General features: G+C 40.6%; 2 protein-coding genes and 2 long non-coding RNA genes across 4 annotated transcripts in view; 3 read left to right on the top strand and 1 right to left on the bottom strand.

Moving 5' to 3' along the window:
- Positions 1-651: 651 nt before the first annotated feature.
- LOC117455683 (tensin-4-like) lies at positions 652-11,204 on the top strand. The gene is made up of 13 exons (XM_071203197.1): positions 652-695; positions 1,812-2,094; positions 4,132-4,453; positions 5,300-5,625; positions 5,747-5,842; positions 6,000-6,113; positions 7,001-7,097; positions 7,597-7,670; positions 7,917-7,973; positions 9,518-9,692; positions 9,818-9,886; positions 10,250-10,279; positions 10,446-11,204. The coding sequence occupies exons 2-13, from the start codon at positions 1,842-1,844 to the stop codon at positions 10,570-10,572; spliced, it is 1,740 nt and encodes a 579-aa protein (XP_071059298.1). The 5' UTR covers positions 652-695; positions 1,812-1,841; the 3' UTR covers positions 10,573-11,204.
- Positions 11,205-11,415: 211 nt separating this feature from the next.
- Positions 11,416-27,125, bottom strand: part of krt222 (keratin 222) — a 52,516-nt gene continuing 36,806 nt past the window's right edge. Inside the window, 1 exon segment of the mRNA XM_034095255.2 lies at positions 11,416-13,713. Coding sequence (XP_033951146.1) covers positions 13,506-13,713 — 208 coding nt within the window. The 3' untranslated portion in view covers positions 11,416-13,505.
- Positions 24,297-25,308, top strand: LOC117455726 (uncharacterized). The gene is made up of 4 exons (XR_004553164.2): positions 24,297-24,385; positions 24,470-24,578; positions 25,075-25,153; positions 25,259-25,308. It is a non-coding gene; the product is annotated as an uncharacterized lncRNA (long non-coding RNA).
- Positions 25,305-26,368, top strand: LOC117455715 (uncharacterized). Its single transcript, XR_004553163.1, has 3 exons — positions 25,305-25,400; positions 25,507-25,634; positions 25,998-26,368. It is a non-coding gene; the product is annotated as an uncharacterized lncRNA (long non-coding RNA).

The raw sequence follows: 27,125 nt of genomic DNA, 5'->3' as shown, positions 1-27,125 counted from the left end.
GTAATCAACTTAAAAACATGTGTTTATGCTCCCAATTATTAAGTAAGTGGTAATTAAAAACACCTCTGACTGTAGAGGAAAAGCCTTCTCCCCTAACTCAAATAACTTTGTTGCTTTAAGACAATTTCATTAGAAGTTGTCTTAACTCAATAAACATCGATGCAAACTGTTGCGTTGATTTTCTTTGTTGAGCCAAGGCATTTGTTTTCAGAGTGCAGAGGCAGAAACACCCGAAGCACCAGTTACTGAAAACACCCACGAGTTCAGAGTTAATCTCCTGCTTGTTTTCACCTGTCCTCTCAAACACTCCCCAGCTTCTTGCACCCGGCAGGTGAATATATTATCATGGCAAAGTTCAGACTGCTGAGTACGAGTATATGCAAGCACAGCATTAAAGTGATACGGAACTATATCATATGCACTGCCTCTTGTGATGAACTATTCAACAGAAGAGTTAAGGCCTATCCCTGTGTATAAAAACACACCCCTGAGGTTATAAACTCGACACTGCTTAAATCATGACATCAATAGTTGGAGTTGCAGGATTAGTGATCCTCACTGCTGATTGGCTCACAGGAAAAAGGGTTGGGATTTCCTACATAAAAAGCATGCAACACGTGAAATGTCAAAGTGAATCAGTGGGCAGTGTAAGAGTAATTCAACTTTCCCACCACTGAATCTTGAACGGAGATAAGGTAAGACGACTTTCTTTTACTTTTACTTGGGATATGAATCGCATTAAAAGTAGACAGGATTGTTCATTAATCAGCAACTTGAAACAAATATATAAACAGTCTTATGTGTTTTATGGCTCTCTGTCCATTATTATTATTATTAATATCACTATTTGATTTGTATACATTTTGTATTATTGCAAAAGGTCAAAGCAGGATTCTCCACATGTATGCTGACATTTCCTAAGATAAATAAGTTGTATTGAATGGCCCACTATGTCAGTAATCAAGGTGAGGCTCTGCGAGTGGGTGCCCTTCAAAAGCTAACAAACGTTTGGAATGATCTTTTTTCTCTCCAAAAGGACATTTTTTGTCTGTGGACTACTGGGTCTTAGCTGGTATAGGACAACATCATAGTAGTCATGGTAACCAGTAGTCACCTGGTTGACTCATTGGGAACCACTCCTCGTCTGAAAATCGGACAGGGAGACACATATTCCCCCCCGTATGACACACCCTTCCTGGACAGCTATTCATGCTGATATCAGCCTGTGTCATTATTAATAGAGGGGTTTAGAAATGGAGAAACGTGTGGGAAGCGTTGGGCAATATATACTGACTCATGCACTGTAGGACAGGGACTGTTTCTCTTTCATCGAGCTTACCTTATATAAGATTTTACGATTTCAATTCAATATACTTGAATTATGACCTCTATTGAAGAACATTTCCTGCAACAGCACTGCAGATGTTTGCAAACGTTGCTTTAATCACCCGCAGCAACAATACAACTTGGGATAAGTGTCTAGTGCAAAACTGTGGACCAAATGCACTAAAAAAGCTTTTTTGAAGTGGAGTAGAATGGGGAACGTAGCTCATAGTCAGTGTCTTGAAGTCAACAATACACGACCACTTTGGAAAAGCCAAAAGATTTTAGTTTATGGAGTCTGAAAAAGAAAGCACTTTTTTTTCTTCTCAAGATTGTTATTCAGGGCTTTTCGCTGTTAATGGGTGGACACTGGACAGGAGAGGGGGAGAGATATTGCGTGACATGCAGAAAAGGACTGCCCGTGGGTTTGGAATGACTGCAGTGAATACAGGGGAACTGATCCCTCTCCATTGTGTCTCTGTCTGTAGGAGTCCCAGAAGACAGTGAGCTCTCCTATCATGATGCCTACAGCTAAAGGCATGTCCCAAATGATACCCCATCACGTTCTGAGAGTGGGTCAAACTATCCGCCTTGACGCAGGGCAGGAGAGGGCCAATCAACATCCCATTGTCCCGCAGCCCAGCAGTAACCATGGCGACGATGATCTTGATATTTCCCTGGATAATCTCAACCAGCTCATCATGGAACTGGATCCGACATTTGAACCCATTGGGATCAACAAAAGTCCGCAGTGCTTCAGCCCTCCTCCAGGTAAAGTGCACTTTTAAGCTTCTTTCCTTAGTTTCTACACTGTTATTACTCTACTATCAAATCAAATGGAGTTTTATTTATATAGCACATTTAAAAGCGATCTTTGGTCGAGCCAAAGTGCTGTACATGTAATAAAAACACTTTACTACAATCACAATAAAAGACAATCATTTACAACAGAAATATATTAATAAAAAAACACAGGGAAAAGTCAGGAGTCGTGCTCCGCTCTGGCTAGAAGGCCAGGGAGAAGACGTGAGTCTTTAGTGAGGATTTAAAGCCCCTAGGGTCTGGGCCGACCTCACACGGAGGGGCAGAGTGTTCCAGAGCCTGGGGCCCGCTGCTGCGAAGGCTCGGTGCCCTCGGGGTTTGAGCCTGGTCTTAGGCACCATCAGCAGCAGCTGGTCAGCAGACCTTAAGGCTCTGCCTGGGGTGTAGCGATGGAGGAGTTCAGCTACATAGGCCGGAGCCAGCCCATTTAGAGCTTTAAATACAAATAAAAGGATTTTAAAATCAATTCTGAACCGAATTGGAAGCCAGTGCAGTGAGGCCAGAATTGGGGTGATGTGGTCCCGCTTTTTGGGGCCAGTCAGGAGACGTGCAGCTGCGTTTTGGACTAGCTGCAGGCGTCTAATTGAGGCCTGGTCCATACCCACATACAGAGCGTTGGAATAGTCCAGTCTCGAGGTAACAAAGGCATTAATAACTCTTTCTAGGTCTTTAAAAGATACAAAAACGACTTGGTCTTGGCCAATAGTCGTATTTTAAAAAAGCAGGTCTTGACTACGGTGCTGACCTGCTTATCAAATGTAAAAGTGCTAGTGAAGGTCACTCCAAGGTTCATGGCAGAGGGGAGGATGTTTTCATTGAGAGAGCCCAGAATATGAACCGGAGAGGCTGGAGGTCGGGGTCCACAAAAGATGACCTCGGTCTTGCTCTCGTTGAGGTTGAGGACGTTTTTGCTCAGCCAGGATGTTATCTCTATGAAGCTGCTGTAGTGAGCGTTTGACATTTGCTTTGAGAGGCAGATAGATCTGTACATCGTCGGTGTAGCCGATGATAACTCATACACATCAACAAAGTCAAACAACTTCCAGCCTCCAGCCTGCAGAGGTGTGACACAGAGCCAAGTCAAACCATAGTCACCATGATGAAAGAAACAGTATACATGTCCTGGGGCTTTGGAAATGTACCATCCCTTTGAGAAAGCTTTATGTTTGTATTAAGGGTGTAATTACATCACCTTAGATTCTCTTGGATTACTGCCCAGACCAGTACTACACCCTGAACAGGTAGGACTACAGTCACCGGAGAAGATGCAGACAAGGGTGGTGCTTCACGTAGACCTGCTCTGATCAGAAAGTGTGCTCAAGAGTCACCAATGCATAAATATAGATTTCGTGTTGCATATCTTTTTTTGAGAAACGTTTGGTGAGGTGTTTATGAGACTATGTGAAGAACGAGTTTGAAAGAAATCAAGTAACAGCGATGAGAATCAAACAATGAAAGGTCAACCCGTTACATGAGTTCATGTTCATGCTCGGTGTTGACGAGTACTTCTTTCCTATTGTTGCAAAATACAGCATTCCCCCTCAGAACAACACTCACCACGGCACCTTCTCGTCTCCGACACACGTAGCTCTTTCTGGTCCAACATTAGTCATTATTATGTAACTTTGGTTTCAGACGCCACCCATCATGCAGTAACCACAGGCTAGTGTTTTCTTCTGGGAGTGAACTCAGTCAGCGCCCAGCAATACAGCAGAGGAAAAACAGAACCTCGACTTCACAAGAACGAGTTGAGACTGATCCGAGTGATTTGGGATCGTCACCGCAGAAATGCACAATTCAAAGAATTTAGTGTGGAACGATTATCCTGAGCTGTGCAAGCAAGTACCTGCACACACACGTCTCTATCCGGAGCGTGTGTGTCCGTACAGAGGCCCATCCCTTTCAGCTGACAGAAAATAAAGCATGAAATAAGAGAAATGATGGACGAAGCATGTTTTTTAACACATTCCTCTCATTCTTTCTCAGACGACTCAGACGAAGAGGACTCTCATTGCGTGCTGGTCCCCAGAGGATGTCCTCCCTGCTCCCTGCCCACTCAGTTCCCTTCCGTGTCTCCCAGTATAGCCATCCCCACACCCGGCGGTGTGTGCTGCAGCCCCCACGGCACACTGGTGTTCTCCAGCTCCCCTACAGCCTCCCTGCCCCCGCTGCCGTTTGGGAGTGCACCCCGACGAAATCACTCTTCAAGACAAGACACCAACCTGCGCTTGTCATACTCAAACAGAAACAGTGCCGTCTCCCTCCTCTCCATGTCAACATGCTCAGACACTAGCTACATGCTCGGCAGGTAAAACTCACACTAAAAGCCAAGAACAAGTTTACAATATCCATCCATGCAATGACTGAAGTGTGGCTAAAATAGTGTCTTAAAATGCTGCAAAACATTAACTCTATGTCTATGAGGCTGACCAGGGTCAGGCGACTGATACGTGTTTGAAGTTTAAGAGCAGCAATAGCAGTCCCAAACTGGAACATGTTACCGCAGTACCAGAAACGAGTTGGAGCCATCTTCTCATTTCATTATAATGTTACAGACAAGACACGACAGGCACAGAAATGTATGTTTATTTTGGTCACATTTCTTTTCTTTTGGAGACGAGTGGAAAGAAAGCCTTAAGAATACACAATTAGGGGACTATTTTATTATTTCTTGTCTTTTTGCATCTGTAGATTGTTCCCAATTTCACTAAAAAGATAGCATTATATAATTCCAACAAAATGCACCATTTATCAAATGTTATAGTGCACATCTTTAAAGGCCATTTCTCAAAGTGTGTGTTTCTCTGAGTCAGATCGTTTTACAGAGAAGGGTTCTTCAAATCCTTGCATGATTTAATCAAGGCTAATATTGAAATGAATGGCTGTTGACCCTTCTCCCTTCCTGTGATGTTGCGGTTCATCTTTATGTTACTGCGTATTGATTTGAACCTTGGAAATATATCCTCTTCTTCCAGAGGTGGGGGAAGTTCTCCGATCTTGTACTTAAGTAAAAGTAGAAGTCCCAGAATAGTGGAGTAAAGGTACAGAGTAGCAAACATTACAAAAGTAAAGTACAAGTCCGACAAAATTGTACTTAAGTACAGTACTTGAGTACATGTCCTTACTTCACATCACTGTCTTCTTCTCTGCCTAGCAACCTGTCCCTGACCAGTGAAGACGCTGACTCTCCTCCAGAGTCCATCTATACTCGCACGTGCGGCTCCTTCAGTGAAGGGTTCAAAACCAGGACCCCAGATAACAGCCACAGCCCAGATAAGCCCCCGTTGTTACAGCGAGGACATCTGCAGGTGCTTCATGACAAAGGAGCACACAGCAGTCCTGCTTCCCTCTCTGGGTCCTGGGGCGATATTCCTCTACTGCTGGTGAACGGTGAACCTCAGCTAGACACGTTCCGACAAAAGTCTCCTGGACCAGAGATTGACTTAATTCAGGCCAACTCAAAGCCATTGTCTCCACACAGTGAGTCACACCTCTTTTTTACTAGCAGCTATCATACTTTCTAACTAACAGTATTATGTATACGAGAAATGTGTAAATATTTGATTTTAAACGTTTAATATGTGTGCTCACTTTTTTGTAGGCTTCCAAGCCTGTTTGAATGGCAGCAAGCCCTCAATGAAGTTTGTCATGGACACTTCAAAGTTTTGGTTCCGTCCACAGTTCAGCAGAGCAGAGGGTAAGCATTTCAACAAAAAAAGATAGATATATTTAGCCATGCTTTGAAACGTGTTGGCCTCGCGGGTTTGAGTGTTTCTTCTCAGGGCAGAGGATTCGGGGGTGAACACACGTGCAAATGTCTCTCCGAAATTCATGTGATGTATCATTCGTTGTAGCCGAAGCCCTGTTGAAGGACAAGGAAGCAGGAGCCTTTCTGGTGAGAGACAGCACCTCCTTCAGAGGCAGCTTCGGTCTGGCTATGAAGGTGGACCAAACGGCCGACAACCCAGGTGAACTATGGATCCTTTCTATGTGCTTTTATAAAAGTCGTAGCAGTGTTTGGTTCGGTACAGGAAAACGAGCGATGATGAAAGCCACAAAAACAGACAAACAACGTGAACACTGTGCAGCACGGTGTCGTCATTTGTCTATCCCAGAAAGCCGAGAGGCCCAGATTCACTTACCCAACTCTGCTGATGTGAACGGGCATGTCTGATGACATCCAGCCATCTGCGGCCAGGCAGGAGACAGCGCTGTTATTTTTTCCACCCGCAGTATACGCTGTGTAAACACAAAAGTAAACCAGCTGTTTATGGATGTGTAAGCAATCACAGAGGAAAAACGGACCTCACTCACGAAACAATTCTGAGGCTTCCTTCATTTGCAGATTTGTAAACTTTAGACCATTTCAGTGTGCAGTGATGACAATGTCTTGTACAATATTCCTCTGCTTAATTATCCAGTAAATTATTCGAAATATTTTTCTTTCTGACATCAATGTCAATTTGAGGGGAAAAAACGACATTGATGTAAGGGTTTTACTGCAAGGGCAATAAGAGAAAAACAGTATTGCATCATAATGTTAAAGGTTTGTTGTTTTCACATTATTATATTTCATGTGTTTTACAATGTACAAACTCATAATGTTATAATGAAATATAACATATCAATATCATGAAAATGTCTTTTTTATTTTGCTATCCTATGTATTTTCTGAAATATTATTTTAAATGTGTGGATCCGTACATTCTGATTAGACGTTTATTAAAATGGTGTTGGTTGATGTGTACTAGTCTTACAGCTCTACATGGGCTGGGCATCATGTAGCAGGACACTAATGCCAACACCATACATTCTACATTAACTCCATTGTTTTTTGTGACTTTTATCAAAGCAGGAGAGGGCAGTGAACATCTTTTCAGACAATTCCTCATTGAATCATCAGCTAAGGGTGTACGCATCAAAGGCTCTTCTCAGGAACCATACTTTGGTAGGTACATGTTAACAACACGACCACAGTGTTGCACATGTAGAAGTCATTGATAACTCACTGAAAACTCACCCGCCTACGCAATACATACACATCCTGGATTGACTGTCTGATGATGTGTGCCACACCAGCACTGAGTCAGCCATGTCTGGCCTCTTAAAATGTGAGTGGGCAGTTCCTAATTTGATTGAATGAGTTCACAGGGAGTGTTCTCACGTCCACAGAGCCATTATCAGGGTTTATTGTGGTCTGTTTTCTTTGTTATCTGCTTCCACAGAATTCTATCTTCAATAAATACAGCTGTGGTGGCTTTGTAAAATTCCAACACAAGAACAAAACCAAAAATAAAGTATATTGAACCAGATACAGGCTATCATCCTCTCACCATTTCATTTCAGCTAAAAGTTTTTTTATACCATATCAAAAATATTCACACTTTTCTAATAGTGGACTAGATCGAATGTTCAAAACAATGATTTGATTTGTGTTATCTCTACAGGTAGTCTCTCTGCTCTGGTCTACCAGCACACAATCTCTGCTTACGCTTTACCCTGCAAATTAGTGCTCCACTGCCAAGGTATGCTATTACATACTTATTTACCGGTGTGTTGTGTGTGTGTGTGTGTGTGTGTGTGTGTGTGGTGTGTGTGTGTGTGTGTGTGTGTGTGTGTGTGTGTGTGTGTGTGTGGTGTGTGTGTGTGTGTGTGTGTGTGTGTGTGTGTGTGTGTGTGTGTGTGTGTGTGTGTTGTGTGTGTGTGTGTGTGTGTGTGTGTGTGTGTGTGTACTTAGTTATTCTTACACCACTGCTTATTTGTCTGCACAGATGCAGCAGATGAGAGGGCTCAAGACAAACACGCATCGGAGGACAAGAGAAAAACAGGTGGGTCAAATTAACAATATAAAGGGAGTAGTAGATAGTACAGTAAAGAAGAATATAAACCTAATTTGTTTATGAACATGTAAGTTAACTAACACTTATTTTCAAGTTATGAGAAAGTTATTAGTAGCCAAACGTACCAAGTTCCAGTTAGGTTAGAAGAAAATAAGGCGCAGCAAACACACAAAAAATGCGAAAAGTAGACAACAATTGGGGTTACATTAAGTCACACAAATTCAACTTCATTAAATAAACCAGTGTTTTTACCTTTTCTTCTCTTGTAGTCACAGTGTTTGGCAGATATGTAGAAAAGGCTAACAGTAGCTTGTCCCTATAAACTTGCTAATTTAGGTTAAATTAGCTAACAGCTAACTTTAAGGTAACGTTTCTTCTTTAGGACTGATCTAAATCGTTTCAGAAACACCTCAATGAATAATAACTAAATGTTAGTATTAAAAGTTAATTGTAGCATGCAGCTAACAAAATGAGAAAAAACTGACGTAGCACAATTATTACTGTGTAGAGTGCAGCCTACTGTACATTTAACCGTGCTGTAATCCAGGTTAGCTAACGTTAGCAACACCGTCCCTTTTGAACCACAGGCTCACCGTCAACAGGTGACACAATCAACTCAAAACCACATTTCAACATAAAAATCCGACCCAAACAGGTTAACCACCTCTTAACATAATCATTCCCCATAATTAACAAAAGTAAAATAAATAAGAAATTGCATGGTTCATTTGACGGAAGAGAGCAGGAAATGTTTGGTGTGTGTGTGTGTGTGTGTGTGTGTGTGTGTGTGTGTGTGTGTGTGTGTGTGTGTGTCGGCTGTCAGTGGCGGAGTCAGTCACTCTGTGACCCGCTCCGTCACAGACTTACACATGATATAACATTTAAAGGAGCAATAGTAGCTACATTAGGGGTTATGTAGTCTTCTTTGTTTCTACCACTTATTTTTGAACTTTATAACCACATTCTATCTTGTTTTTTGACAAAATGGCAGATGAATGAATAAATGCAGCTAGATTTCCAAATAGAAAATAATATATTTAATGTTCTGGAGTAAAACAAAATTATATTTACATCTGAAGCATGGAGGATTGTAAGTATAAAAGACCTTAAACGGGAAATACTCAAGTAGGCTACAGTGCAAATAACTTAACATTGTTTTAGGTACAGTAACAATTACTTTATTACACCACTGCCAGCCAACCAAGTCATGCATTTATATTATTTCTATATATTTTCAACTGTACCACCAAGTACAAATTATACAGAATAGACCTGTACAATGGAACAACAATAAGGAAAGACAGCTTTGGTTGAAAGTTACTCCGTGTTTCCTGTAAGTACATTTGGAGCAAATCCTTTTTGAAAGTCCCTATCTATGTCTGTTTCGCCCAAGAGAATGGTAAAAAGACCAATGACCCAGAACAATCCAGTAGGGAGTTTCACTTAATTACATTTACCACCCTACATGTTTAATTATGTTTACTCAACCTGTATTTCTAATCAAACTATCACAATGTTTTTCTTTTCCACAGTTGCTTGCAATTTTGTCTACCTGAATGCTGTCCCTACTGAAACGCTGACGGGCCCCTGTGCAGTGCAGAAGGCGGTGTCTTCGACACTTGAGAAGGCCTCGGGTTCCTTCATACCAACCATAGTGAACTTGAAGGTGTCTTTGAAGGGTGTTACACTGACAGATGTCAACAGGAAGTAAGACTAACAACATATGCGTGCGGCTGAGATTTTACTTACAGTACACAATAAAACCACAGCGCTGTTTTTGTGTGTAACATTTTGCTGCAAATGATCTTTGCTAACAGTAATCTCTTTTTTAGGCTGTTCTTCAGGCGCCATTACCCTGCTCACCTCCTGAGCTACGGCGGGGGAGATCCAGACAATCGACTGTGAGTACAAAACAAGCTCTGAAATCAAAGTGATTCTTAATGGTTCCACGCCGGAGGGTGTCTGGCAATTTGTACAGTCTATTTTCATGAATATCTCATATATATATATATATCTATTTTTTAATTATATTATATACATAGTTAGAAGTTAGAAGCAGTCAAACTTTACCAAGAATTTCTCAAACCAAACTTTAACTTTTCAATATTTTAGTATATTAAGATGAACTTTTACTTTTTCACTCTGATTTTATTAGACATAGACACATAGGTCAGAAATAAACACACACGCATGCACAAACAGGACCCTTTATTACAGTAGACACAATCTTTAAATATTAAACCTTGTCTTTTTTACTCTTACAGTTGGGTGAAAGGATCCAGTTTTGGTGCAAGGTAATTCTTAACTTTAATTGTGATATTTTCTGTTTAACTACAAATTATACATGTTTTCTCATGCGACGACCCATATGATAAAGCCACCCAGGTTTCTGGCTCATCTTGAACTTAAATGTTGTACTTAATAAATCTAACTTAATCTAACCTTTCTGTGTCCCGACAGAACGTTTGGCTTTGTGGCGAAAGGTATTGAGGCCGGCATGGAGAATGTGTGCCACGTGTTTGCAGAATATGACCCCCTGCAGCCTTGCAACAATGTCATTGAAGTTATTCGGGCTTCCATAGCCTAGCCACAGACTCACACAGACTGAGGCAACATGACACCTGGGATCTTAAAGCACTATCTACACTCAAACTGTATTTTGTTAGTAACCGTCCATTACTGTATCTACTAGATTACATACATAATATATTAACACAACATCTGAAAAGCATGGTCACATATTCAAGTCAAAAGAGTAGCATATATGAAGATATGCAAGACTGATTTGCCTTCAAACAAGGAACCAGCAACATTTGATTGTAGATTGCAAGCTGCTACCGTTCAAATAATCCAGTTTGTACATGTTAAAATAAATTGTACTTTACTGTACTTTTGTATAAAGGAAGCTCTGCAAAATAATTTCAATGTTGTTTTACAAAAAGATAAGACATTAGGTCATGGTAAAGCAGTTGATTTTAATTATTAATTTACAATTATTTCCATGGTAACTGAGGTATACATTTGCAGTACCCATTAAATGTAGTAATGATTTTGAAGATTCTGTTAATAGACTAGGCTAAACATATTGTCATGTCCTTTCATTTCAAAGCAACTTTAAAGTTTAAAGTTGAGAATGTATTTATTAAACTGCACTGTAAACAATATCTTCTCTGTATATTCATGTATTTGTTATGATGAAAATAAACATGTGGAACTGTTGCACATGCGCATGTGTGTTCTTACCTATGGTTCTTACAGATGTTGTGTCAGTGAGAGGCAGTGTGTCAAAGTGTGAACAAAACACCCTTATCTTTTCCTTTACTCCTTCATTACAGCCTCTCACTAAACACAAAGGGAGACCTTGTGGTTAACAACTGTGTCTTCTAGTATTTTAGAAAAAGATGGTAAACATTTGACAGGAAACACAGAGTTAATATATTATTTTTTATTTTAAATGATGAATTGTTAGATGAAAGCACAAAGCTCCATTCTGAAGGTAGAGGTCCTCAAATGAAGTGTTATGCATGAAGCAAAGCAACATCGAGCACAGAACTGCATAGATAATATCTTTAAATAGTCTCAATATATTCTGAGGCACAACAATGCAATGCACCATGGGACTTATATTTGTATATCTTTGATGCCAACTCAAAATGTAGCATAAAATCGGTAAAGTTTAAACAGATAGCATGTGCCACACAACCCGTGTTAAGCTTTGCTGACACTGCAGTGTTAACTATTTACAAATACTGCCCCCCTCTGGTTAGGACAGGGAATCTCAGTGAGCAGTGTTCTTTGTTTGTGACGATGTATCAGTTTGAGCTGTAAAGGTGTTTCCCGCCACAAAGAAAAAGAATTGCAATGACAAAAGACCCTCAAAGTGCACACAATCTGGATGTGTTCTTTTAGTGCTGCATGTGTCTGCTGTGCAAGCATTTAGGGACTGCGGGGAAATGATCTGGGTGGAAACATCATGCCTTCTTCAGCATTTTTGATATTCTTCTACTTGACTAGGAGAAATTTGCAACACCCTCCCCAAAATATATCAAAGTAATATAATTACAATTAATTAACACATAACACAATATTGTCTTCTGTTTTTTGAATATTCGAACCATTATTTATTTCAAACCTAAAACTGTCTCTGTAGGGATTGGGAACCGCGGTGCATTCGCGGCCATTTTAGGAGGATAACAGCTATAGCAACTTTAGCAAGCCGTCAATAGCTTTCAGCTGTTTTGAATAAAGTATGCGCAAAATACAAATGCCCTTACAAATGAGAGCTTTCGGCAGAAACAGAGGAGCGCTAATCATAAAATAAATGTGGTTAATTATTGACATCTGTATACTTATGAAGAGAAGAACGGACTGATCACTGTCACTAGTGCCTACACCCATCTGCAATTTAAACATATTTAATATAAGTCAAGTTAAATAGGTGGATACAAGACCTTCAAATCTACAGTTTTAATGACAACTATAAAATCATCTGGACAGAGGTAAGAGAGCTAATGCTAGGCTAACTTGAGTGCTGATAAAACGTTGGCTAATCACGGATGTTAAAATACCAGTATATTTTTGTAAACTGCAGCATTTATGATTAAAATCGTATCCCCGGTGGAGTGGTTTGTGTTACTGTATTAGAGCAATTCTCAAACAGTCACCAGATGGCTCCCATTCAACACATTCAGCGTTATTTGCTGATGTTCGCTCATCCTCTTTTTAATTTAGCTATAAAAGTATAAAATGTAATCCCATGGTTTGTCATGAGAGTTGTTTATTTACAGCCAATGACATAACAGTGCCTCCAGACCATGTTTAAAAGGTTTGAAGAGAAAGAGTTATGCTCTCTACTCCGCTCGCCGTACAGGTTAAGTCCATTGTTTACTTTCGCTGGTATCCTTCAAAGATGGCCGAATTTAGATTGAAGTGAAAGTGGGACTTGCTATTGGATAGTGAAACATTTATAATCAATTGCTAAAAAATACCCTCCACTAATATTTTCATAGAAATGTTCATACAGTCCCTAAAATAAAAATAAATAAATCTACCTTTACGTCACAGCAGTCAAGTCTGTGACTTCACACATGTAGAATGAAATGCTGTAGTAAAGCAGTCATATGATATATAATCTATTTTGTACAGTGAGTGACCTCATACTGAGCAATGACAGTAATAAGAGGCTTTTTTGTCAACTAGAATGATAACAAAGATATCTGATTCATATATTAAATTGCTATAATCTGTAAGGGAGTGAATTAAGGTCCAAGGTTTTTAATTTAGTTTACTGACACTCTAAACATGGGCCAGCACAAAAGCCTAATAATTAGCATAATGCTAATCCTGCAACATTTGATTAGAGAAATCTGAGTCAGTATTGAAGTGAAAATCAATGAATGTTGTCTTTTGAAATATATATTAAGCATGGCAATGGGAGGTTTTATCCCAGGTGTCACTGTAATGTCTGTAACGTCAACATAACCCGTGGTACAACATTGCAGTGTTGATGTGGCAGAGCGGTCACTGTGTGATGGTGGCGATGCTGCGAGACCTCTTCATGATCAGACACACCTCCACGTCGGGCAGGCTGTCGGTCTGCGCGCAGCCTTCGTTGGCCGCGGCCATGTGCAGGTCGAAGCGCAGCGACACGGACTTCCTGCGCAGCTTGGGATTCCCTCTGAAGAAAGAGCCCTCCCACTGCTTTATCACTTTGTCAATCTTCTCTGTCCTGGTAGGAAAGACATTATTAGGAATGAATAAAAACATGATAAATGGAACGCAGCATTATCAAAGTATTCACCCAATGCACGGACACTAAGAATACCAAGTTAGAAAAAGTGTTTTTGATTTGTTGGATCTCTATCGTGTTCATGTGTCATACATTGGTAAGATCAATACTAAATAGTAAACATACTCCAAAAGTAAAAGTACTCATAATGCGTTTTTGGCCAAATACGGAATCATATATAATAAATGACTGGATTATGATTATTGATGTTTATCGCAGTTGGTAAAGGTGGATCTAATTTAAATTATTTAGTAAATACTTCTGATGGATATCTTAATGTTTATTTATTAGTTAATATATATTTTGTATAAGCTTATAATATGAATTTGTAAACTAATTAGTAAATAAGGCTGACAAATAAGTGAGTAAAAAGCAGAATTCTGAAAAACTCAGGTTAAGTAAAATCAACTCAAAATAGAATGCAGTAGTTTAGCAATGCACCTTGTTACATTTATCCACTTCAAAAACAAATCTGAAACTTTTATAACGTATATGTCTATATAAATGTGTTTAAACATATGTTTGTGTGTGGATGTCAACTGCTGGAGGTCTCTTTATTAATTTATGCTATTATTTTGTGTGATGTAATTCCATATTGAATGTCACTATGACATCCATAGGAAATCAGGAATGATCCATGGGGCTGTGCAGGAACACCAGAGGGCAGCAAGAGAGAACACTTGGATAGGACCTGGTGTGAGAAACCGAAAATAGCAGCAACTGTGATGAGCTTGTTAGCAAGCACTCGCTAATATTTGCATATTCAGATGTCTAAGGTTTTTAAGAATTGGAGGACATTATCTGTCCCAGCTATGACATTTCCAATGAATCCATGCCCAAAATGTTAAAACTGGACTTAATGTATTTGTCCTTAGACACAATGTAAATAAAGTTGTAGAAAAAGTAGTTTCGAAAATATACTTTATAATATCAAACAGCTCTCAAGCCCCCCCTAGAATGGCATTTTTCTCTGGTCCTTCATTCCTGGAGACCAACTATATGTCAAATATAACATTAAGAAACCGGCTTTTGATTGACTTGCTTTGCTATTTTTTTGTAATGGTCAATCAATTTGGTTAAATCATAAACATATTTGAAAACAGGGTACTTTCATACTTAAAGTGTGTCCCACAGCATGGGCACAACCCTGTTGCCCAAAGCTCGGCAGAGGATGTGAAAAAACTGTTAGTGACACAAAGGAAATGACATCATTGGTGGCGGAGTCCATAGGTAATTGGCTTGGGAACCAAGTCTCCAAAAGACCAAATGCTACCAAGGTGTGCCTGAGCAAGGCACTACATACTTTATATGTAGTTACACTAACAAGGCGCACCCCCAAATGAGAGATGCATTGAGCACTGCTAGCATAACATGGACACATTTGTGAGTGTCCAGCAAAACTCAAATCAGAGGATGAATCTTCACACAATGTTCAATAACCCACTCTTAAATGAGGCAGACAGGCAAGCTCTTCTGTGGAGTCTGTTGTATTTATTTGCAACTTTGTTATACAGCTAACTTTATAGACAGACTTATCACTGCTGCTACTCCCGTTCACTTACTGACACATACTACGCTCGCTCACTCTCAATCGCTCTACACATGCAACCGCCACACATGTATTCCCCCTCTCTCTCTTAAAAGGATTGGCAACCTTACTCTGCATGCCCCTACTTTATAACACACTGGTTGCTTTTTGGACTGGAGTGGAGAAGGATTACCCACTGCTAGGTAGGAGAGCCACGGCCACACTCCTTCCTTTTGCCACATCCTACCTTTGTTTTTCTGCTGTGGCCTCCATAAAAACAGGGAGCTTAGGGAGCTGGTTAAGTTTGAAAATATGTTGAAAGCAGAAATGTTGTTACACAGTAAAAGATACATAGTATTACACAGTTAGACCTAATTATTATAAGTCGGGCTCACAAATATTCTTATCTTCAAAAGGGGGGTCGTCCAAAATAAGTTTTGGAACCACTGCTTAGTGGGAATATTAAAATATATAAACAAAACTTTATAGATGAACAACCTAGTTTTTGTGTGTTTTGTAAAATTCAAGTATAGTTAATTTAGTTTGTCTTTGTCCACATCGAAACACCAGCTGTTGTTACGCCTGCTGTGACGTTAAGTTACTCCGTTAAGCTTCAAAGTTGTGTTTATCATCTGAATTTGCTGAAAAAAGTTTAATATTCTGAAAGCCAAGACTTTGTTTAATTTAAATCAGATGAAAACAAACTGTGTTATCTATGATTACTATATGCCTTACATTCATAATGTCAGCCGGAGGGAGGGGGGTCGGCGCTGCGGAAGAGCAGAGTGCGAGTGAGAGCTGTCTTCGTCCCTTTACGAGCTTCAAAAATGTATTTATCGTGTGATTTTGGAAATAAAAGTTTCATATTCTGAAAGCCAAGACTTTGTTTGTTTAAAATCAAACAAAACACCCGAAACCCGAAAAAATAGTTTTTTACGTAAATCCACGTTTATTTTGAAATGAGCCGTTGCGACTTCCGACTGATTTCGACAGAGCGGGTCACATATTGTCTCTCAGATTGGGATGACATCCCCAGGAGATGAAAAGCAAAATGTCTCAGATGTTATGACATCATCACATGACATCCCAGTTTGGCTTTAATCTTGGTCTTTGGAATTTAGGGCATAGCAGACTCTAATAAGTGAGTTGAGTCTTGAGTCCTGAGCGGTGTGTATACTTATTCAGTCGGTTCAGACAAACTTTACAGTCTTCTAGATAGAACACGTCTTCACTTCTGTACAGAGTGTGCCATGGATAGAACAAAGTGCCAAAACAACATGGGAAACCCCAGGCCAACCAGTCTGAGAGAGGAGATGGAAGCTGAACAGAAGAAGGAGCTGGACGAGATTGTGGGTGGGAATGAGAGAGACCAAGGGAAGCTCTCAGACCAGAGCAACCAGGTGACATCTGACAGCATGAACATCGATAACCTCCTGCAGTTTGAAGCAGAGAGCATAAAACTGCTGATTGAAAAAGGAGATGAACTCTTTCAGTGCGTGACAGCCTGGGAGGACAAGTACAGCGCTCTGGAGGAGGACATGGAAGCTGCAGAGCGCAAACACAAGCAGCAGCTGGACGAGGTGGTGGCAGGGTATGAGGCACAGCAGCAGAAGCTCTCAGACCAGCACACCGAGGCCAACCTGGTGGCCTCAAACCTGCTGCAGAGAAGAGAGGAAGAACTCCTTCAGTGCCAGGAAAAGTTCACCAACAACCTGGCCGAGAAACAACAGAGCTGGGAGATTGAAAAACAACAGATGAAGACGATGTTGAACGGAGTGGTGGACGAGAAAAAGGACCAGGCTGGAAGGAACCACATCTTGGAGACGGCAAAACAGAAGATGGAGATGAAATTGAAAGCGGAGACGAAGCACAACAATTACCAAACCTGTAAAAACAAAACCTTGGCGAAGGAAGTCCAACAGTTGGAGGACCAGTTGAAAAGGCAGGGTGAAAAGTTCTCAAAAGACCTGGCCGGAAGATCTGACACCTTGGAGAGTGAACAACAACAGATGGAGACTGCATTAAAAGAGGCAGAGAAGGAGAAAGATGACCAGGCAAGTAGAAACATCATCTTGGAGAGGGAAAAACAAGAGATGGAGATTAAATTGAAAGGTGTGACAAAGCACAAAAATTACCAGGCCCGTAAAAACAAAACCTTGGAGAGGGAAGCCAAACATTTGGATGACCAGTTGAAAAAGGAGGGTGAAAAGTTCTCAGAAGACCTGGCCGAAAGAAATGGCATCTGGGAGAGTGAAAAACAACGGATGGAGACTCGATTCAAAGAGGTGGAGAAGGAGAAAGATGACCTGGCCCGGAAAAACCTCAGCTGCGAGACTGAGCTAAAAAAGGTGGAGAACAAATTGAAACGGGTGACGAACAAGAAGAATCACCAGGCCAGGAAAAACAAAACCTCAGAGACAGAAGTCCAAGAGTTGAAAGACGAGAGGAGGGAGACAGAGGAAAGGTTCTCCACACACTCTAAAAAACAGTGGGTTATTTCATCTACCCAACCATGGGGTTATGAAATGTTTAACCCATTCTGGGTTATTAATATGGTATTGGGTTATTTTTGTGCAACCCAAGTGCTGGGTCAAAATATGTTTGTCTACCCAACCATTTGGTTATGAAATGTTTAACTCATTCTGGGTTATGTATATGGTATTGGGTATTGGTTTGCATGAATCGCAACAATTTCACATGTATTAGATTCATTCATGTTGAGATAAACTGAGACAAAGGGGACTTCCAGACTGCCATTGTTTGATTTTGACCGCGATCTGGCGGGAAAGGTTTTCCCCTGCATCCTGTGTGCACTCGCGATATTTGGGCATAACCGTAAACTTAACCATCATCATCGCGAGAGAAGATCATTGAGACAAGAAAGACCGTTGGGGAAAGTTGGAGGAGGTAAGCAGAAAACATTGTCATCTAACTGTGAATCTGTTAATAAATGTCATCAACTGCTAGTCCATGAGCGATATTGTGGTAACGTTGATAGTTAATTTGTTATTTAGTGTTCTTTTTTATCTCACTTAAAAAGCCGAATGAGCCGACGAACATGCTAAAGCTAACGTAGTTAACTAGCTAGTCTGTGTAACTGCCAGTTAGAGAGATGGTTGAAATGTAGGATATCAGGATTGAAAACTAAATGACGGTAGCATTACCAAGTTAAACGGAAAGTGTGCTACCCCAGGCGCTTATATGTCAGTAATATCAGCCCCTTTTACAAAAGGAATGTTGCGCCGTTATTCGGCTGCGTCACGTAAATTAGCTGCCAAGCTAGCTGCCATGCGGAGCTGACTGCCACTGTGGTTTTCGCTCTGCAGTTAATGTTACGTGACGGATGCCGCTCTGCTCTGTAGCCCCCTCCACGAGTAAGGTTTCCACGGCAGGTATTATGTATGCTAGCAGCAACACACAGAGTTAACACAATTATACAAACATGGGTTAATTATTGGAGGTAACGGAGTTATTTATTTTGTTAAAGTTTCAGCTACAATAAAACAACCATGGTGCTGTTTCTTTTGATGTGAAATATTATTTATATATTTTAAATAAAAAGAAATGTTAATTCTGTTTACAGTTCTGTCATCACATTATGTAATGTCATTTGTTAATTCAGTTTTAAAGCTTAGCACTTAAGGCTGGATCCATGTCTTTTAAATTGAAGAACTCTGTTGAATTGGTTTGGATATGACTAAGTAATTCGTCAACTTCTGTCTGATAAGGGGACTGATAAGGTTTGGTGTAAAAAAAAAGAGCAGGTTCTCTGTAACTTAACTTTCACTTTCATTGGTCTCTCTCAATTTTTCACAGCAATTTGTGACTGCAAAAGTTCCTGTGGCTGCTGTCCGTAGTTGGTTAACTAATCTTGCTCTATTGTGGGTTGACCTGTTTCTAGCAGTCACAAAAGTGTATCACTCTATATAAAAATAAAGGCTTTGATATAACCATAAGTCTGCAGATAAAATACAATGCTAATAACCATAGTAAGTGGGGCTCATGTGTGCTAAATACAACAGGTAATACAAATAAATGAATAGGAGAAGCAGACATTTGTCAGTTTTAGTAGCCTCATCAGCAGTGAGGTTGAAGTCAAGCAAATGTACATTTTATGTTTTGTTTTAATTAAGCTCTTTATGTGTTTTTTGTCTCAGATCAATGGACGATTTTGTGTGTGACACATTGACACAGTGGCAGTTGACAGACCTTATTGATAGATTTAAAGGTAAGAACATGTTTTTGTTTACGTTCACAGCAAGCAGATCGTCTGTATAGCTAGGTAAAGGAATTATTTGAAATGGCATTGACTGCATTGTATTTTATGTTACTGAAAATGCATTTTTATTCCAATAGCTTCCATGTAATTAGCCTCTTATTTTTTGCTGTTCTCCATGGTTTAAATATGTCCTTGTATTTTGTTTTTTTGTCTTTCAGACGAGGGAATTGACGAGGAGAGTTTTCTTCTTTTAGACGAGGGGACCATCAGCCAATTGATTCCAAAAGCTGGCCCCAGGCTTAAGTTCCTCAAAAAATTTAGAGGACTTGTAAGTATAGTTAGATCACTGCAGATGTGAGAGGCTACACCCCTCCCCCACACACGCATATTAATTCTGAGGATTTGTTCAAATTTGTGAGCAGATGGCATATATTTGCTTTAAATGCAAAAGGCAAATTCCAGGGGATGCCAAGACTCTCTTTCAACATTTACGTGCAGTACATCATGTAAACCATTCATCAACATATTTCCAATGTAGTGAAACTGGTTGTGGTAGAACATTTTCTTTTATAAGGTCTTATAGAAGACACCTATTAAAGGAGCATGAAAACCAAAGTGATACTCCCGATGATCCCCTTGAAGGTCCAGCCCAGCCTGTTGCCATACAGCTTGCTGAAAATGAGCCTGTACAGGGAGTTGAGGATGAATGGGATGAACTAGGGCAAGATGACATGACCAACCGGGTAGCCCTTTTTTTAGCTCATCTGAGGTCTAAACCTTCTTTGACATTCTCTAACTTAAACTTTATGGTTCAACACACCTCTAATTTAATTGGTGATATTGTGGGCAAACTAGAATCAAAGACTATGTCTTTATTTCGTCATTTTGGTCTTGATCAAAGCCCAGAGGTAGAAGAGCTTGGGCTGGAGTTCTTGGAATTAGCCGAGCCTTTCAAAGGACTTGATACAGATTATAAACAGATGCAGTATTTTGCTAAATCAGGAAACTTCATTCAGCCAGTTGAGGAGATTTTCACTGGGGGGGCATGCTTTGTTCAGCAAAGAGCCTCTGCCACTGGCACTGTGCGACAAGTCTCAGTTTGTGATTCATATCAGCGTATTCCGCTGCAGCGCCTTCTAACCAAGCTGCTTGAAATTCCTGGGGTTTTACAGGCCATGCAAGAATGGCAGCAGAGAGAGAGTGATGCTCTTCAAGATTTATTTGATGGGCAGTTTTGTAAAACGCATCCACTGTTATTAAAAGAGGTTTCGATCCCACTTATGATTTACCAAGATGATTGTGAGACAGTCAATCCGCTTGGGTCTAAGACTGGGGTTCACAAGTTAGGATTTATATATTTCACCCTAAAGAGCTTGCCACCAGACCTGCTATCAAGTTTGCAGTCACACTTCCTTTTAGCAGTGTACAAATCCGATGACGCTGAGACCTATGGCCTTGATGCAGTGCTGCGCCCTATTGTGGAAGAGATCAGGTGTCTTGAGAGGGATGGCATCACTGTTGATACCCCCAACTTTCAAGGTGTTGTAAGGTTTACAGTGGTCCAGGTAGTGGGAGACAATTTGGGCGTGAATGCCATGCTTGGCTATATTGAAAGCTTCTCTGGAAATTATATGTGTCGGTTTTGCAGAATACATAAGGATGCCCGGAGGTCTCAGACGCTGGCAGATCCTGCACTATTGCGTGATGTCAATAGTCATGAGGCAGATTTGCGTACAGCCGACCGCTCCCAGACAGGCCTGAATAGAGACAGTGTCTTGAATGACTTGTCTTTCTATCATGTAACCGACAACATAGCACCTGACATCATGCATGATATACTGGAAGGCGTGGGGCCATATGAAGTCAAGCTTGTGTTGACTTCGCTGATTGAGCAGAAACATCTAACACTTGACAAACTAAACTACAGAATCACAAGCTTTGACTACGGCTTTTGTGATAAGGGTAACAAACCTTCTGTAATTAGTAAGGATGATCTAAAAAGGTTAAAGGCGCCATGCATCAATCAGCAGCTCAAATGTGGTGCCTACTTAGGTTGCTGCCGACAATGATAGGTGACCTGGTCCCCATGCATTGCAAGGAATGGAAACTTCTCCTACTGTTACTGTTATGTATGGAGTTCATCTTCTCTCCTTCTCTTACTGTTGAAGCAACACTGTACTTAGCTAAAATCCTTGAAGAGCATCACTCTCTCTTCCTGGAGCTCTATCCTCTTCACTATTTGCTGCCAAAACACCACTTCATGCTCCATTACCCAAGAGCCATTCAAAAGCTCGGACCCTTGACTCAGTTTTGGGCTATGAGATTCGAAGCGAAACACAACTTTTTTAAACGGGTTAGCCATGTAACATGCAATTTCCGAAACATTTGCAAAACCATGGCCTTTCGCCATCAGATAGCGCAGTGCTATAATTTGCTGTGTGGAACTGTGTTGAGCCACAATACAGAAGTTGGTCCAGGGCACACTACCTTTCTGGCCAACATTGAGGGAGTTAAAGACATCGAAAGTGGTCTAACAGGCATTCCCCTTTTCAGTGAATTGTATGAACCAGCTTCGGTTACCTTTAAGGGAACTGCATATCGAGCAGGCATGACTGTATTCCTGTCTTATGACCCAGATGGAGAGCCCCAATTTGGTCTCATAAAGTCCATTTTAGTACTAGACCAAACATCACACACACCAACAATAAAACTTGTTGTACAGAAGTGGGAAACACAATGGTTTGATAGGCATTTCTTTGCATACAGTGTGATTCCCACTCAAGTTTTGGCAGCTGTTGATGTGAGAGAGCTGCTTGATCACCATCCCCTACATGCAGTGAAGTCATTCAGCGAGACTGATGACAGTTTATACATTTCACTGCGCTATAGACTTTTTTAGAAAATCAGTTTACTGCCACCAGTACAGTAGTATGACACTTTGTAAATAGCATTTTGACTCGACAAGTCCATTTTTTTCCTTCCATATTTGTTTAGTGGTTAGCTATAAATGCTGCTTAAAAGGTGCCTTTGGACTACAGGGATGATCATGCGATGGAGTACTGGGATGTTTCTGTAAATACTGGGATGGATGTGATAAATTGTACAGTAAGTATTTTTTGTTTAATCTGTCTACATATCGTTGCTGTTGGGCAGAAACCTTGTGTCTCCATATTTAAACTATGTTTTTTATATTTCTAAATGTACTAATTCGTCATAGTGTTGTACAAAAGTAGTACAAATAGATCTACAAGCTCCCAACGTCAAGAGCTTGTCGATTGGCTATTTCACAATTTTAAAATGTTAAAAATTATAAACGGAACAATTTTGGACATACACGGTTTCCACCCGACGGTGACGGGTAGTCACTGTCAGTTAAGAAGTTACATGTTTGTTTTATATCTTTTTCAATTTGCCGTAGATCTGCATGGTCCAAACTTGTCGCATTTTTCATTCACTCGGGTGAAGGGTTTCTGAGTGGTTTTGTGTCTCTTAGGGGTCAATATAAACCATACTTTACACAGGTCTCTGAATTTATCAAAACTTTGGCGTGGTGCATATCTTTCACACAATGCATACTGTGTGCAGTCTACTGAGTCTGCTGGTGTGGTACACTGATTTACATTACTGATGCTCATCCGGCAATTCTAGGTGGCTGTCACTGTTTGTTACATTAACCTGGGTTCTGTTTAGATTGAACCTGCTGTGCCTCCTACAAGTCCTGATGTCCAACCAACTGCCACAACTCCACCCTCCATGGAGGACCAAACGGCACCTGTCGTACCAGCGATGATACCTCAAACACTACATATAATTCCACAATTTGTAAGCTCCACTTTTTAAGACTTGGGTTTCACTTTTTTCTTTAATCAACACTAAAGAGTAATAAACGATATCTGTGATGTTGTCCCTTCTTGCAATTTTCTCAGGATATCCGCCAGATTCTCACAGGCTCAACTGAAGGCAAGCTGATCCTGGGGAGCCTTGATGAGGATGTGATCATCCCTTCGCAAAGAAAGTGCCTTGTCCGTATTTTGGTATCTCACCTCATGGAGAAGTTTGGAGAGAGGTAATTAAAAATAGTGGGGTTTTTTCTTGTTTTTGCTGAATGTTATGTTGGTTTGAAAAAGGTATATGAATCTTCTTTCAGGGGAAAAGATAAGACGGGACACTACTTTCAAGTCCCACATTTACCTAGACCACCAACATAAACATGCACAACACATGTACCAAAACACACGTTCAGTAGTGTTTTTAATTTATTAGGATGCCTATTAGCTGCAGAATATGCTACAGCCATTATACTGGGGTGCAACACATGTTTTAGAAATACTTAAGATCTAATTTGACAATGCTGGTAATTTAGTTTTTTCTGTGTTTGCAGTCCTACCAGTGAGACAAAAAAGGCCTTGGCTGCAGCTTTGATTCATGGGTTTCCCTCCTTGAAGGACGAGTCGGACACAAACAGTGGCTTCGTAAGTAATTAACATTTTATTGAGGAATTGATGCTAAAACAGTCAGTTGAACACAATATAACTCATCTCCCAGCACCAGAGTACTGGACTTCTGTGCTGTTTGATGCCCGGTGTTGTCAGACAGACATACAGACAAACCCTGTTCTAGATGGCTCAGCCACATGTTGTCGCCACGCTATCAAAATGTGCCTCATCTCTATTCACCAAAGACTTTCATTTCTTGACAGGGATACTGGTTCACCCCAGGACGGAACCACCGCCCAGCCACTGGATTCCTCGAAGAGAGGCTTCGGAACATCAGAAAGAGGATGAGAAAACCGGCCAGGTCACGGAGCACGCAGCAGACACCACCACAAAGTAGTGAAGCTGGCACTCGTAGGACATTCATACCAGGTAATCGTTGGAACTGAATAATTTGTTTAAGTAATACAGACACATAATTTGAGATTGTTAATATCCTTATGTGTACTTTTATAGAATGTACCATATCGGAAGAAAGAGCCATACAGTGTAAAGAATGGCTGAAACACAATTCGCAGCCCCTCAACCAGGTGGAGCAATACATGCAGGATACAGCAGTGTACAGGTCAGTAGGAATGCACTGAGGACACTAGCTGCAGCACTCATTCAATGTCATTTTGCCTATGCATGCATCTCATCATGGTACTGTTGCACCTCAAGTCATTCAAATCTGAACTACAGACTTCTCAAAACAAACTACTACTAGACCTCTCACACCTATGACCTAACCCCTGCTCATTATGATGCTATAGTGGGATGGCTCAGGGGAGGACAGAGTACAGCAACTTGCAATGGGCCTGGTTTTCAAGGGACCAGTGCCATGTACCTGTCAAAAATAAAAGGGCACAACACCAGTGGGAGCTCCATTACTCTCCATTACTCTCCATTACTATTATGCTACCAAAATGTGGAACACCCTACCACCAGCCATCAAGAAAGTGCAACTCCTTACCCTCCAAAACTGCCATACAAGAGCACCTGTCTGCAACTGCCCTCGGGGCTTTTTGTGTTATCCTTTTAACATTCTTGTACTGCTGTACTTTCTGCAAACTATCAAACAGGGCCAAGTCTTTAAGGGAAAACGGGTGGGACATTCAGGGGATCCGCCAAGAGTTCCCACATCTATTCACTCCAGGCATGGTAAGTTAGGAAGGAGTATATGTTTACATATGATGTGGATGCATTGTTTATAACAATCTTTTATCAGTATGTCAGCTGCCACATTGAATTTTCTTTTTCATTTAGATTGCACAGGACTTTCAGATCCTACATAGAGAGGCTGCGCCTAAGCTCTTTGAAACCTGGCTCCCTTTGTTTAAAGACAAGATCCTGCACCTGGCGAGACGGGAAGGGAAACTTATCTCGTCGCTTGATGGATTAACACCCGGTAATACATTGTTATATTGTACAGTAGACTTTATTTTGCTACTAAATGACCAATTCACAGATTTGCCATGCCACATATTGATACCTATAAAATTGTCTTCCTACAGATTGTTTGGGGGAACTTGCTCTGAGCCAGTTACCAACACTGCTTCCACCAACTGTCTACAGGGTTGGCCGAAAAGTGTTCCGGTACACTATCGAGGGGTCTAAGTTGGCCTTCATCGATCATAAGCCTGTAAGTCCCTCTGCATATCTAAAGGGAAATGTTATTCTTTTAATCACTTGAACCCAGCATCCATATTCTTGGGGGGGTGGCTGGGACATTATCCAAAAATGGCAGCTAGATCGGCTATTTTTGGCGAAGAGATTTGGTGAAGATGGAAAACAGTGGTCTAAAGTACAGAGCCAACCAGGTCCAGTTTAAGTGGTTAAGAATGTGCCTGACTGCCTGTTATTCCTTGGCTCAAGAATAATTCAGAACATTGTTTCTGAATATGCATTTTATCAGCCACTGCCAAATCTTGCTTACCCTTTGCTTTTGCACAATCTTTTACTTTGTTTAATTTATCTTGTCTTTTGTTCTTTATTTCTTTCTCAGGTTGGAACAAACTTGGTGGAGTACCTCCATGAGGCGAAGGTGTCAAGACCTTACCCATATGTCCTGTCCCTGGGAAACGATATTTGGCACACCTCTCAGGCGTTCGTTATTCTTGATGGGGAGGCGTTGGAACAAAACACATTGCTTCAGGCAGTCGATGTCTGTTTCAAGGTATTCTATATCTTTGACATCGACTACACAAAGCAGTGTGAAGCTGTATGGAAATTCTTCCAAAATGCAGTGTACGAAATCAAGGGAGGAGAGGAGTCAAAACCTGCTACGTCCTTGCGTGCAGCAATACTTGCTTGCAAGTAGACTTGTGGTCTTGATCCTTTTCTTTTCTTCTGCTGGTCCTCCTGTTCTATTCTCTCTCTTCTGCTTGGCTCAGAATAGGGTTCTATCTGGTTAAATCAAATATTGCAGGATTTTTGAAGTGTGTGTGTGCGATGTTCAAAATACTACCTAATGCTCAAAGTATTTTATGAGCAAGTTGTGTGCTGAGTTAAAAGAGCTAAATGGTGGAAGCATAAATTGTTAAAATGTTTATTTGCACATCTTAGTTTCCTGTCGTTCGGATCACCTAAAGGAGCAGTACATTTTTGTGATCATGTTGGAGGATTTTCTTTGTAACGTTTACATGGCCAGTATATGAACCAGTAATTTCTGAAAAAACGTATGTTGCTATTAGTGGTTCTCAAACCAGAAGCAAAGATTTTGAGATTTAGAAAGGGCAGATCTACAAGCTCATAGCGTGGCACAAAGTGCTATGAGCTTGTAGATCTGGATGCTGTTATGATGTGTTTATTCTAATGTGTGTTATGTACAGTACAGCCTGTAAACAACACACAGAACACAGCCTGTGTTGTTTACAGGCTGTACTGTACATGCATAAATGTTAAGTTTTGTTTAAAGAAAGTTTTGCCCTTTATTGTGAACTGAATCTTTTGCCCTTTATTGTGAACTGAATCTTTTGCACTTTATTGTGAACTGAATCTTTTGCACTTTATTGAACTGTCAATTGTTATAACAATAAAATGAATATTTTTCTAAGATTCCAACATTGTTTAAAAGCGTTTATTGCATATTATATTATTTGCATGACCAAATATAGGATGTATTTTAAAAGGG

The sequence above is a fragment of the Pseudochaenichthys georgianus genome, chromosome 1 (assembly GCF_902827115.2).
Source record: "Pseudochaenichthys georgianus chromosome 1, fPseGeo1.2, whole genome shotgun sequence".
Classification (NCBI taxonomy): domain Eukaryota; kingdom Metazoa; phylum Chordata; class Actinopteri; order Perciformes; family Channichthyidae; genus Pseudochaenichthys; species Pseudochaenichthys georgianus.
This window is presented reverse-complemented; position numbering and strand designations above follow the sequence as displayed.